The 14,619-nt window shown below is 39.0% G+C and overlaps 1 protein-coding gene across 1 annotated transcript in view; it reads left to right on the forward strand.

The window, feature by feature from the left end:
* MAN1A1 (mannosidase alpha class 1A member 1) overlaps positions 1–14,619 on the forward strand; it is a 139,007-nt gene that overhangs the window by 107,672 nt on the left and 16,716 nt on the right. The window contains exons 6-8 of the mRNA XM_058020925.1: positions 2,897–3,020; positions 5,307–5,400; positions 9,883–9,998. Coding sequence (XP_057876908.1) covers positions 2,897–3,020; positions 5,307–5,400; positions 9,883–9,998 — 334 coding nt within the window. The remainder of the gene's footprint in view (positions 1–2,896; positions 3,021–5,306; positions 5,401–9,882; positions 9,999–14,619) is intronic.

The raw sequence follows: 14,619 nt of genomic DNA on the forward strand, positions 1-14,619 counted from the left end.
TGAGAGAATTGAGCTGTTCAACCTGCAGAAGTGTCTGGAGAGACCTCACAGCAGCCTTTCAGTCCCTAAAGGGGTCTGCAAGAGAGCTGAGAGGGACTTTTGGCAAGGGCAGGTAGTGATAGGACAAGGGGGAATGGCTTTAAACTAAAAGAGATTAGGTTTAGATTAGATACCAGGAAGAAACTTTTTATGTGAGGATGGGGGGACACTGGAATTGGCTGCCTGGAGAAGCTGAGGCATGAAGTGTTCAAGGCCAGGTGGGACAGGGCTTTGGGAAACCTGTGAAAGGTGCCCCTGCCCATGGCAGAGGGGTTGGAACCAGATGGTTTTTACTGTCCCTTTCAACCCAGGCCATTCTATGGTATGAGAAAATACCTGACATCCATAGCTGAAGGTTGCATGAAAAATAGTTGAGGGACTGACGAGTAAATCTTGAGTACTACCACTTATTGACATGAGCTTTCCAGTGACAGAGCTCACATCTGAGGCTAAGCCAACACATAGCCTTGTTATTTTGCAGATTTACCAGAAAAAATGCCTTTTTTTCCTAACCGCCTGACCCAACTGAAAAAAATGAAAGCTCCATTAAATCGTACCTAAGATGTAACATAAATGTTTATTTCTACTTATATTTTGTTTAAGATCAAATAATGCAAGTTCATGATTTTCAAACCATCTTAAACAAGAAGAATCGTCCACTCATGGCAAAACACATTGCTGCATGCAGAAAACCTTTTGACAGCTGTGTTTGGAAATTTTCCTTGTTAACAAAACACACTACATCAAAGTGTTCTGGCAGGTTGTATTGGTATCAGCAGACACTGGGGTAGAGTCCAAGTAGGAACTCTATTACATTTTCTGTCAATTTTGGTTGATGCCTTGCTGCAGGAACAGCTCGATGTTTTCACTTTGAGATGGATTGGGAAACTTTCTAGAAAAAAGCACATGTGCTTTTTCCATTTGTACCACAACATGCTAACTTTTCGAAATTGAGGGAGTTTTTCTCATTTTTTTCTTCCTGGGAACTTTATGTCATCTCTTTTAATCTGGGTGATTTGGAAACAGGATAAGATATTTTCATCTAGAAGTCAGCAGTTAGAACTTGAGATAGCAGTTAGCAGAGATGGGGTCTGTTCTTGGGTGAATAACCAGTCCACAGGTTCTTCAGACTGTAGTGGAGAGGTTTCCAGATATGTTGTCTGCTTGTACTCACCTTGATCCTGTTTTCTGTAATATGTGATGCTTTTATGTTACCATTCAAAAAAATTCTGAGCCACAGGAGATTGAAGTGCAGAAAGCTTGTAAACCAGCTGTGGGTTTCTCTTCAGTCTGTAAAAAATACTCAAATCTTTGTAAGAGACATCTTAAAATGAGATATTAAGATACCATAAAACTTGTGTTCTGTTTCGGTCACTCAAATACCATACCAAATGGGGGTTGTGTGCATCTTTGCAGTACCCTGATTTAATTTTGTCATTGATTTTGGTCTGCAGCTATGAAGATCAGAAACACTTTTTGGGCAATTATTTACATCAGAGGACTTATATGTGTCTCCACCTCTTGCACCTTTGTGGTCAACCAGGGCAGCCTCATCAGATCTCTTTCCTTTGTGCTCTCTGTGCCTTTCTCTGCTTTTGAAGCTTAATGACTTGGTTTTATTTTGTGTGTCTGGCAGAAGTCTCAAAATACCGTTTGATATAGCTAGCGGGGAGATTGACCTAATGGAGTCTTAATTTCCTTGCACTGGTTAAACTTCAGTTATAGACGATCTTTTGAAGAAGAGTTTAATAAATCTGAGAACTTCCATCATGATTTATTGGAGTTTTTTGCTGGGTTTGGATTTTTTGAGTCACATTTTAACTCAGGAAGAATACCATATTTTCATGGTTGTGCAACTGCTAATTGATGTAGTGGCTGCTTATGTGTAAAAGTAAAATGAAAATTTTATTTATATACAGATGTGTTTGTGTTTAATGCTCTTTACAGCTTGGAAATGTGGAAGATGTTCCAGTACCTAATAAGTGTATTTGTATGTAACATTCATCCTAATATAAGCCAATCTAATATGTCATTATTCAACTAGGTGCTCTGGAACAGTGGCTAAACTTTCTTTAATTTCAGGAGTTTTTTCTGAATATTGCTGCTGGAAATTTCAAGGGGGAAAGAATCTCCACCTTTTTGTAATGAAATTTCAGTAGACTCACCATTCTGAGTCTCAAGCAGCTTTAGTTTCTAGTGGGGATTTAGCAATAAATGTGATTTTCTCTATTCTCAATACAAATCCTAAGATTAATTTTGCTCTGAAGTATCTTTAGGTCATAATTAAAACTGAAGTTACTCATCCTGGTACAAGTGCCCAGACAGAAAATACATACTTATCCTACCCTATCAAAGTCTCATGCATTAAGAAGTATATGCTGCATGCAGTACTTCTAACTTAAAGCCTATTCTGTGTATATGCATTAATTTAAGTTAATGAGAAATTGCACTGTAGAAATTAGAGTTAGAATTGGAGAGTGCTGTGTTAATTACAGAGGAAAAGAGGTGAAGTATGAGAATGCTTTCTTAGTAGTTTTTTGTCGTGTCTTTAAACATGGTATCCTGCAATGGAACACTGTGACAGTGATAAGTGTGATGGAGCCATTTGTGAGCTGAAAGACTGGGTTTTTGCAAAAAGCAACTGTACAGCCTAAGCAGAGCTGGACTGAAGTAATTCAAGGTCCTGTGGGGAAATCATGGAAGGCTGCTTAAGCATGGCTCCTTACATACATATTAAGTACATTAAGATTAGTTATTTTCTCATGATAATGTTATAGCTACTGCCTATTACATTTTATTAGCATTGCCTTACAGATGCTCATGATTATTTTCTGTCTTTCTCTTCCCCCCATCTTAGTGGAATTGGTCGAAATTGGCCATGGGCCTCTGGTGGAAGCAGCATTTTGGCAGAATTTGGGACTTTGCATCTGGAATTTGTACATTTGAGCCACCTGTCTGGAAATCCAGTCTTTGCTGAAAAGGTTAGACTGCTCCATCAAAATCATGTTGTAAAAGATAAAGCACATATTCAGGGACTAATATCAATAGGGAGGGATTTGGATTTCCCTCAGTTGTAAGCATTTGTCACATTTTCCCTAATTACCTTGGCATGTTTTAGTATTAAAAAGTCAAAAGTTTCTTCCAAAATTATTCTGATATATGTTCTTGTATATGGCCCCATAAAACACTTAATTTCTGTTTATCTTCTACATTAGTATCACATTAAGCAATCAGACTGTACAGCTTTCTTCAGTTCTTTACTTAATGGGGTGTAAACAAAACGTGGCTTTATATTCAGAACAATAACTGATGCCTAGAGAAAGCAAAGCACCATGGTGATTCTAACAAGTTTACTCTTCAAAATGCTGTATAAATGACTGCTGTCGGTGAGATCAGAAAGCCCTTCCATTGCACTATAAGAAATATATTTTGAACTCTCTTTGGGGAAGGAAAAAAGAAATCACATCCTTAGACAAACCACTTGTTGTGCACACTAATTCTTCCAAAATTTGATAACATTGTCTTCTGGATACTTTTTATATATATGAGCCATGGACAGAACTCCTCCTTCCCTCAACTCCCACCTGAACAATTTTGCTTTGCTTTTTAACGTACTAATAGCCAGCAAGTCCTGTTCTTTATCAGGACTTTATCACTTTATCATTTATCACTTGTTCATTTATCTTTTTATCATTTGTCTTCTTTATATTTCCTAATTAAAATGTACACTTCTTCTGATTTTGTATTCTTACTGCAGTCACCCCATATTACCTAAAGCTGATATTATCTACTTAATAATCTAATTATTGATGAGATGCCAAATGTTTAGCAGTAGCTCTAAAAGCAAAGCCAAATCTAAAATTATTATTGGGTAGGGACTGAGGGGCTTTGCTGCAGGACCATTGTCAGCATTGGAATAAATTTTGTGAAGCAAACTCCTAGCGGTTTTCATGTATTTAGGGGTAAATATAAGGACAGTTTCTCTTAAATTTGGACTGGGGATGAGGAGTGGATGAGTAGGGAGTGGCAGCACTGAGGAATAGCCAGAAATAAATTTCCAACATAAGTTAATGATCTTGTGGCATTTATGGTAATTTAATGCACAACATCTCTTACTAAGAGACAATGAAATTGTGTATCTTAAAAGTCCTAGCCCATGGTTCTTCTACACTGTGGCATCATGCTCTAGCTGCAAGATGCTGGAAATCTGTTTATGTAAGCTATTCTTAAAACCCTTAAGAGATTGCAATTCCAAAGCCCTCAGAGATGAACCATTCCAGGGCTGGTACACTTGATAAAGAAGAAACACTGGAATAAGCTTTCCATGGATGTATTCATAGAAGAACCCATTAATTGAGGTCTAGGACTCATTGCAGCCTGCATTTGGGCAGTGAGTAGTATCAAGATGCAGGAGGCAGCTTGTGTACCACAACAGAAATCCTTCTGCAGCTTGGTATAAGTTAATTTATCTTCTTTTTCAGTAGCTACTTCACTTGGTCTCTAGGCACTCGGGGGTTTATAATGAAGCTGTCAGTACCTTTTTGTTACAATTTCTGGCCTGCAGTGCTCAGGGTCCTCATTCTTCCAAGCTGCGACATTTGTTTTTCCGTGAATCCTAAAATGCAGTATAACTCATTTCATGTGCTCTGCAGTGGATTGTGCTGCTGGATGGCTCCAGCTGCTGAGCATCTGGACTGTAATTGTTTCCCCGGGCATCTCATTTGTAGTGAGCTCCTTAGCAGGGCTGGCAGAGCGCTGGGGGCTGCCTGGGTCCCTGCTGCTGGGCAAGCTGCTGGTGTAAAGCTCAGTCAGCTCCAGCCGTGCTCTCCTTTCCAGGCAAAACTCCTTTGCAGTGCACTTCCACATCTGCACTAGGTGATAAGCTTAATATTTAATAGCATTTCTGATTTAGGTATGCAAGGAATATAAATGCCGATGTAGCTGAGCGTAGTTAAGGCAAATAGCCTCAGTGAATTTCAGCATCCTGGGGAGGAGGGGGATACTCTGCATGGCAAGTCCTGAACTTTGCAGCTTGCTCCTGTTGTGTTGTTTCATGGCTGACAATTGGCACAGAAACTCCCGAGGTTTTCAGGAACTTGTTTGCATGATGATATCAGCTTTGTCAATAGTCATACAATTGCACAGAGGTGTTTGGGTGTGTGTGTGTGTGTTGAATAAGATCAGGGGGGTTATTTTTAGGCATATTTACACTCCTGTGTTTTGTGGGGAAAATGGATAAGTGCTCAGTGTTTTGTACCTTCCACTAGGTAATGAATATCCGAAAAGTTCTAAATCGCCTGGATAAACCAGAGGGCCTTTACCCCAACTACCTGAACCCCAGCAGTGGCCAGTGGGGCCAGCGTAAGTAGCTGAAGTCTTTGCTACTATGACCTGTCTATCAGCATTCTCTTTACAGTCATTAACTTCTTTCAGTCAATTACCTGTTTTTTTAATATAAAAAGAATTTTTATAACGTATAGAAACTCACTTTATATCTGAAGTTCTATGCAATGTAAAAAATACTAATATAAAATTAATAATCTTACTTGCTATATTTTAATATACTTTTTCTGAGCTTTCAGTGTGACTTGTGGAAGTCGGGAAATGTATGAATATGTATGACTTTGGAAGGGAATTTGTGGTCTACAGAAGTCTCTTATTCAAAAATCTAAAGTGCTCTCTGAAGTAGCTGTATAAGGAAGCTTTATCAGCTTGTCTGAATCAAATTCCACATTTCCAGAGTTACGTGGCTCTACTGAAGGAAAAAAAGTAATAAGACATGTCTTTCCAGTTAATCCCAGCTGTGATTTCTGTTGAAATTTAATGCCACCAACTGAGGAAGCAAACTAAACAGAAACATGTCATAGCATTAATCCCCTTGGAACCATTACTGAAGATACCAAAATTAGAAGGGAAAGACTATAAAATACTTGAATTACTTGAATTCCTTAGCTCCTTCATGATGACTGAGCCTTTTGTTGTTGTTCATTGCTTTCTCTGATCTCCATAACTTGTCAGAAGGTCTGCACAGTGTGCAGGATCATGATTTTAGAGACCTTGTTGCTTTTTCCGCTTTTCCTGCTTAGTTCAGTCTGTAACCATCCTATTCATGCAACTCTGTCTTTCTATTTTTTCTTCCTTACATTATTGAATAAAACCAAGCAGGATATGCAAGATGGCCATGAACCAGCAGCACCCTTGTGGGCAAGAAGGCCAATGGCATCCTGGGCTGCGTTAGGAAGAGCATTCCCAGCAGGCCAAGTGGGGTGATCCTGCCTCTTTACAAAGCCCTGTTGAGGCCACAGCTGAGGTGCTGTGCCCAGTTCTGGGGACCTGGTACCAGAAACAGGTCTATCAGATGGAGTAGGTCTGTCAGAGAGTGACAAAGATGACTGGGGACTGGAGCATCTCTCCTTTGAGGAAAGGCTGAGAGAGATGGGCTGGTTCAGCATTGAGAAGAGACAACTGAGAAAGAGCCTTGTCCATGTCTCTTAAGTACCTGAAGAGAGGATGTCAGAGGATGGACCAGGCTCTTCTCCAGGTTGCCAAGCAATAGGACAATGGGAAGAAACTGATGCACAGAAAATTCTGCCTGAATATGAGGAAGAACTTTTCTGTGCAGGTGACAGAGCACTGGAGCAAATTGCCTTTGTCTGGGAGAGGTTGTGGAGTCTCCTTTACTGGAGATATTCAATAACTATCTGGACACAATCCTGTGTCATGTGCTCTAGGATAACCCTGCTGGCACAGGGAGGTTGGACAGGTTGGATTGTGGTTCCTTCCAACCTGTTCCTTTCTGTGATTTCTTTGATTTTATTGATTAAAATCTATTTTTGAAAGTTTTGTGTCACTCTGAGTAAAAATCTTATCCAAAAAGATTGTGCTGCTCAGCTGTATTTTCCCATCAATGCAAATGCCATTTCCCTTTATGAATTAGAAGTACACTGTCATTTCTCAGTCTGCTATGCTGTGAGGCTCCCTGCAGGTCACTGTGCCACAAGGCCTGTGGCAGCTCAGCATGCATGACCATCAGCTGTGGTTGCATGTTGGTACAAACCGTGACATCCCTGCACAGATCTGAGACGTGTGCCCAATTGTAACACGTGTCGGTTCAGCACAGCTTTACAAGACATAAAAGCCTCCCCTGGAAGGGTTGATCCTACAGCAGTAGGTACTGGATTTAATTAGAGACAATCTCAGCACCTGTGAGATAGATGCAGTTAACTCCTTTCCTGGCTTCTCTTAGCCATAGAGACTGCTTTTTGATGCTTCATGAGAGCAGATCTTTCCAGAGGCTGAGGCAGTTAGTGACTCTGCCTTACACATTTTAAAGCAGTCAAAACACTTACTCTGCCTTATGGCTTTTGTTATTCCATACTTTTGATATTACTGCGTCTTAAGCACTCCTCATTCACATGAAATGCCAGTTTTTGTTGGTGTGCACAGAAAAATTTGCAGTGTCCATGGAGCTTTGTTTTCCAATAGCATGCAGTGTTGATGAATAAATAGCTTCCCATGCCTGTGAATGATGGGTGCAGGTGTTGATGCAGGTCTGTCCCTGGCATGCTGAAGCAGCAAAGACAAGTTCCATCTTGTTCCATCTCTTTCATATCAGTCGCCTCCATTCACCAACACTGATTAACTAATTTTTTCCCCACAGAGAAGATCAGAACGTGAGACTTGAAAAATATGTCATTTGAGATTGCTTTTCTAGGCTGTTTTCTGCTGATTACAACAGAAGGGAAAAACCAAACAATCAAGACCCTTAATTGGCACAAGACAGAAATATTTTCTCTTAAATATAAAGTGGAGAGGGAGGAATGGTTTCTGAACGTTTCTTCTCCAGCAGTGCTGTAGCTGTGAAGGCTGCTGATGGATCTCTGCCATTGTTCCTGTAAATTCATTTAGCCCTTGTTATTTTGACAGTAAACTGACAGTGATTTGCTGCAGCATGCGTCAATTGGATTTGTCTACTGCAATAATGTATATAATAACAGGGCTTATTATTGATGAAACTCTGCTTGTGCTATTTAGTTTGCAAATGTCAGAGGTTTCTATGGTAATTTATTTAGGAAATTGTAAAGGTCATTTAAATGCTGCTGTTCAAAGATCAGCCTTTGATCACAGGAAATGTTCCCATTGTTTTAAGAAACCTCTTCTCCTTTTGGATCATGAACATTTAATTTTAAAAATGGTGTAGTCTTCCCAGAATTTCAATATATCTCATTCAAAAGAGGTTGGAGAGGAAAAAAAAAGCCTTTTCAAACCCAGGTTTGATGGCACAATATACTTGGTAGGCAAAGGGACAGGATGCATTCAGAAAACTAAATTTTTTTTTTTGCATGTCACAGGCTAGTGGAGGAAAAGGACACTGTTGATGTAGTTGGAATAGACAAATATCTATCTTCTACATTTGCATGTCTTTGCAAGCTGTCTGGAAGGTGAAGGGAGGCTTTCCATGGAGAAAAGACACAAAGGGGTATAAAAATAAATTCTCTGTGTTCCTTTGAATTCTACCAACACGAGCATAACTTTGAAGCTAAGAACAGAGTTATGTGTCAGGAAGTGTGAGCGCAGGATCACTAACCCTTCTGCATCTCGCTTTATGAGTCTGGATCATCCCATCCAGGTTGTTTTTTGGATTTCTCACGGCCAGAATTTTCTGGTATGACTCAGGAACTTGCTGTGTGATCTCTGTAATGACATCTCCATCCTGGATTTCTTGAGTGGAATTAGCAGATCCCTCCTTTGCTGTAAAATTGACAGTTATAGATGAGAAGTCCCCATAAAGCACTTTGAAATTTTTCACTGAAGACTCGATAAATGCCAAATCACTTAATTTTGCCAGGCAGCAACAAGTTTCAAAAGCTAACCTCTTGCTACTTCTTCACTTAATGGAGCTTAGAAAAACACTTTACATGTATGTATAGTTGTAGTATTTAATGCATTTAGAGAATCCATGCTGAAATAATGATAACCCATCAAAATTTTGCCAAGAATCTTTTAGGTTCCTGGACAGTAAGTGGGTGCAATCTTGTACAAGCAGCTGAGAGCATCACTAAATTTCCCATCACTGGTGCAACTGATGTTGGATGTCTGGCTTGTGTGATCTTAGTGTTTCTAGAGTCACTAAATTGTGCAATTGAATAATCACAGCATCTGTAGTACCAGATTGTTTCACATAGTAAGCATAGGGCAGAATAAAGCAGTGTCACAGCAACAATCCTCTGCAGATGAGGTGAAGTCCTTTTTTTTTCCTTCCAAACCACTGCTGAGTTCTGAGAGCAGTCAGAAGTTTAAAAATGTAGTATTATTTTTAAACATATGGCTCAGCATTTTGAAATACCACTAAATAACCTGAAACTCAGCTCTGCAGTAAGGAGCTAAAAGCCTTTTTTATGAAGTGACTTAAATGGAAAGTTAGTGACTAAAAGAGCAATGCCTGCACTTTAAGGGAAAGCCTTTATCAAATCAGAGAACACTTTCTACTTTTTTACCTTTTTAGAATAAAAAAAGAAAAAAACTTAGTTTGACGTGGTTTTGTATGGAATAGACTACATTAATTAGAATGGACACATATAAATTGTTTTCTCTTTGCCATGATGTCCTGTGGCACATTGTGGATATTAAATAAGTATGGTATTTTAGCTAGATTAAAAATACAGCAATAAAAGAAATAATTCTCTGTATAAACCAGTAAAGCTTTTCCTGAGGTTCCGGGCTTATGTTTATTAAAGATGTTGTAGAAATAGATCATTAAATATACTGTTTCAAACTGTAATTGTATTTTATTGTCATGGCTGAGGATGAAATTGCTGTTCAATCTCTTTCTTCCCTATTAAGATCATGTCTCCATTGGAGGGCTTGGGGATAGCTTCTATGAATATCTGCTCAAGGCATGGCTGATGTCGGACAAGACGGATGAAGACGGCAAGAAAATGTATTATGATTCTGTTCAGGTAAATAAGACATTTAAATCTTCTTTTCTGCAATAATCTAATATATAATAATCCTAAAGAGACAGGCTGTGAGGACAATATGAGAGATTTATGTATTTGCTACCACAGGGTGTTTTTTCAAAGAATTAGTTTCTGTTCTAAAAAAGACTTCTTCAAATAGAAGTGCTAGAGGAATACAGATACTGCGGGAAAGGGGAGAACTTTGCAGTATAACTATTTTTTTTCTTTTACTGCAATATAGTCAGTTGTCTCTGGAGGAGAGAGGTATAAAAGAAGCAACAAAAAATGCATCTACAAGTAGCACTCAGATAGATGTTTAACTCTTTTTCCTGAGTCTTCTCTAGATAAATATCAGTCTTGTCCTTTTCCTTTTTATCCAGGAGGGAGTTCCTCTCTTGTGTTCAATTCTCTCATGAGTTTCAGCCATAAAAAGTGTTCTGATTGTGGTCCATACATGGATCAATGTGTTATGGTAGATAATTAGAAATCAAAATTGGGGTGTCTTTTCACAATGACTTTTTTGTATAGGAGCATATACTTGTCAGCTTCTGCAAAACACCCCAAATGGACACAAGAGAAAGTTTTATAAAATCAGAACTGTTCATACTTACATTTCTATATGTATTTATGATCCTACTGGTCTGCACTCTCTTTTTTATTTATGGTATTTCCTTAATATGCTGTTTTGGGAGAAATAACAGGTTTGTGACGCCAGATTGAGACTTGGCAAGTATTCAGTTTAAATGCATATTTACAGGCTTTCCTTCCAATCCTGGCCAAATGACCTATTTTCTCAGTTCTTTGCTTTCATATATATAGATATATATATATTAAAAAAGAGGATAATATCACTTCTTTTTTCCCTATCCTTTCATCTGTTTTGACTGGAAGCTGTCTAGGGCCAGGACTTTCATCTCTTATTAACAGTGTGTATCCACGGTGCCTCCACAGACAAGGCTTTGAGATGCTAAGCAGTATCTGCTTATTCTTTCATATATCTGGAAACACACTGTCCCTAGGGAGGTCATAAGTCTCGTTTTACTTCCCATACACAAAAAGTGGTGGCATTAAAAAAATACAACCACGGTTTCTTATTGCAACCATCTTTTTTTCCATTACAGAGGAAAGTCAGTGTGAAGATCTGAGGGAGGGTGTGATGTCTGGTGGTTGTAAATTTGACAACCAAGTGTCCTCTGCTAAGGAAATCTTGCCTTTAATTTTGTAAGTGCAGATTTGGATGCAGTCAGCCTCATCTTTGCTGCTAGCATGGTATCAACTTCAGAGCAAAAGGTGGATCTTAAATTAGGTTTGAGTGCATTTGAGGCTATAACATAAGAACAGTGCTGTTGTAATAGCTCAGACATTGGATTGTCAGCCAGAGAGAACAAAGTGTGTGAAATTATCAATTCATCTTACCACTGAAGACATTTTGAAGCACCTCAAAGCTGATTGCAGCTTTCTACTTCTGCTGGTTTAAAAACATCAGGGTTTTTTTTGAGGTCCCAGAAGGGAGCAGAAGTGGTGACAGCCCCCACATTTAAGGACCAGTTCTCCCTGCTCAGATTTCAGCTGGAGGAGCAGAATCACCTGTTGAGCACCATCACTGAATGTGGCAGTGTCAGTGACAGGGTCTCAGCTCTGCTCATATGACTGTATTTACAGTACCTATTTTCTTAACACTTTTTAGTAGTACTAGCTCAGAAACAGTCCAAGCATCATGTCTGACCAGTGTGCTTGAGGGGACCTGACTAAAAACCAGATTTCCTTGTGCTGCTGGCTGTTGCTATTTCCAGTATTTTCTGATCAATGGCATTCCTGTTTGTGTTTTGTACTGAGGTACATCTGAACCAAAGCTGGAAGTGCACATGCAGCTTTAGGAGTTGGCAGCTTGATGCTGTAAAGTAGCTTGTTCAGAAAGCAGCAGCAGCAAAGTTTCAGCCTCACAGAAGCTGCAGGATGATTGGGCCCCACTGAGACTCCAGGTTCTTCATTGGATAACTATCCTGATTTGAAATCCATCCTGGTACTGACTTCATTGCTATTGATCCATTACTTATCTAAATTAAAGCTGATTTAGGAGTCTGCACAAGCTGCAGTCTTTCTTTACAACTGAGGCTGCAGAGTTTGGGCATTCTGAGTCTGCTTGGTATTTTCTTAGAGAAATTTCCCCCAGCGCTCTCAGAATCTTTTTAAGACTATGCCAAAGGGAACAGCATGATTATTCCTGGCCATTCAGTCCAGCACATACCCCCCCGATTCTGAAAGAGTGATGTGAAGGCTTGATTCCTAATTCAATACCTTCTGCTATCCAGAAACCACAAAGGAAAATATATGGTGAGTTATATAGTTCACTGTGAAAAGCTGAAATCTATTTAGATGGAGCTTAGGGGTTATTTTTCACATTCCCCTGTAAATCATATTTTAAAAATAATGAATGCTTTCCATTAGAATTTTTGTATCACCTATAGATTATATAATGGCTTAAGTTAAAAGCAATAACTAAAATGTCAGACTAGATTTAAAAACTACTTCTGCTTGCCATGAAAATGCATTTATGGCTGAAGCCATTGAAAGAGTTTATTCCTAATGGGAAAAGGGACCAAGATCATCTTATTTTGAATACCAGAGCATAGTATGAATGTATAAGGCCATCAGAGGGATTCATAAACTGTAGAATTCACACAAAAAGACAAGTGAATGTATTTTTAATGTAAGTTATTTTTTCTCTTTTGAAAAGTAATACAAATAATGTCCTGCTTCACATAATACATAAAATAAGAGATCTTTCTAAACTGGTTTCAATGGGTAGCATGCAGCATTCAGTTACAGAACAAATGTGTATTCAGCTTTTAGCTATATTTTGAAGAAATAACTGCCAATAGAATAATCCATCAGTCTTTGCAAGTATCCAGGACAGGAATCATCTCACTCTTCTCAGTTAACAAGCTGATCTCTGAGACACAATTGAGTAGGTTTGTAAGAGAACATGATAATTTAGAGCAAAAATGGATCTTGTGGGTTCACTTATATCTAGTCTAGCAACAGCAGTGTCACAAGCAACTACATCAAATCCTCTCCTCTTAAATGTGCCAGCCCTCATTTCCTAAGCTGAAGGGCAATTTTCCCTCTATTCCTGTAAATAGGTTGTCTCACACTTGAGGCCTGATGGTCAGGTACCTTTTCCAAATTTTCCTATTACATTTATTTATGGCCATTTCTGCAATCCTTCTGCATCTTACATATATATTAATTCTCTCTCTCTGACACTGCCTGCATCACTTTCTCAGTGTAGTTCTAGAGAAGTGGCATATCTAGAGGCTGTATAGAGAATGGTAACTCACCCCAGAAGAACTTCAAAGGAAAAGGAAGAATCCTCACCAGCACTTCCCAAGCAGCTCAGTTCAGTGCAGCCCTTGGTGGCCCTGTGGTTTCAGTGAGGTAAAGCAGCTGCTTTCTGCACTTTTGCCTTGAGTCAGGGCAGCTAGTTCCCTTTTAGACAGTAAGATTGTTTATTCTTTCTTAATGGGTAACAACTGCTCAGATGATCCTAACAAGAATACAAATGATTTCTGCAGAACATAGCACTGGAAGTGGGAACAATGGAAATGGCCAAAAGAGGAACATGTGTTGTGAAGCAGTGCCACGGCCACTCTGCCAGATTTCAGCACCATTTCAGAAATTGCCGCTAGGCTGGATTACACAATTAAGCAATGCTGGCAATGCAGTAAACTTCTGTCAAAAGAGGAAAAAGTAATTTCTGGCCTCAGGATTCACACAGAAAATATATAGAATTACTTTTTTCAGGGGGGTTTAATTTTTTTTGGCACATTGCTAACATTGGAGGCTGGCTTTGATATATGCCAAAGGTAGTGATTGGAGGATTTTGGGTATATTTATTGGATATTTTGATTGGGGGATTTTGGGTGTATTTAACTGTCAACATTAAGTAGTGAATATTTTTCAGAGCTGTTGATTTCAGCCTTTCAGAAAAATAAAAAAAAAAAAAATCCATGGAGACTCCTTTCTCCTTGAAAGGAGAGGGAAAACAAACTGTTGTTAGCAAACTGAATACATGATATTGGCAGACAGGCCTTTTTCATCTCTGGAACTTTTGTGAGGATCTGTTTAACTGAGGTGACAGTCTGGTGGCTGGTTTGTGCTGTCTGCAGTCTCCATTAAGCTGCTTGAAGGGGTTTGCTTTGTGATCGTAGTGGTCTTAAAAACTGCATAACTGATGTGGACAAGGAGAGAACTGCAACAACTCAAATATAATGGCTTGTCATACTGGGTAAAGCTAAAAGTGATTAATGTCTTGAATATTTAATACTTAAGCATTTCTTGGCATTGAAGAAAATACATAAATGGGGCAGGCAGGGTGCTGCAATAGCAGCCCGTCTTAGAATGAAACAGTTGGCACCCAGCATTCCCACTCATACTTTGTTTTGGGGCACTTTTTTTGGTGTAGGAGGCGGAAGGCAACTTAACTTTAATTTAATGTAACTTAAATGTGCTAAAATCAATAAACAGGCAGTTTTGTCAGCTGTCATGTTTAAAATACTTATCAGCCAGCTGCACTGGTGTTGTGCACATAGTGATAGTATGGCTGCGTTGTGTAGGAACA

The sequence above is a fragment of the Melospiza georgiana genome, chromosome 3 (genome assembly GCF_028018845.1).
Source record: "Melospiza georgiana isolate bMelGeo1 chromosome 3, bMelGeo1.pri, whole genome shotgun sequence".
Classification (NCBI taxonomy): Eukaryota; Metazoa; Chordata; class Aves; order Passeriformes; family Passerellidae; genus Melospiza; species Melospiza georgiana.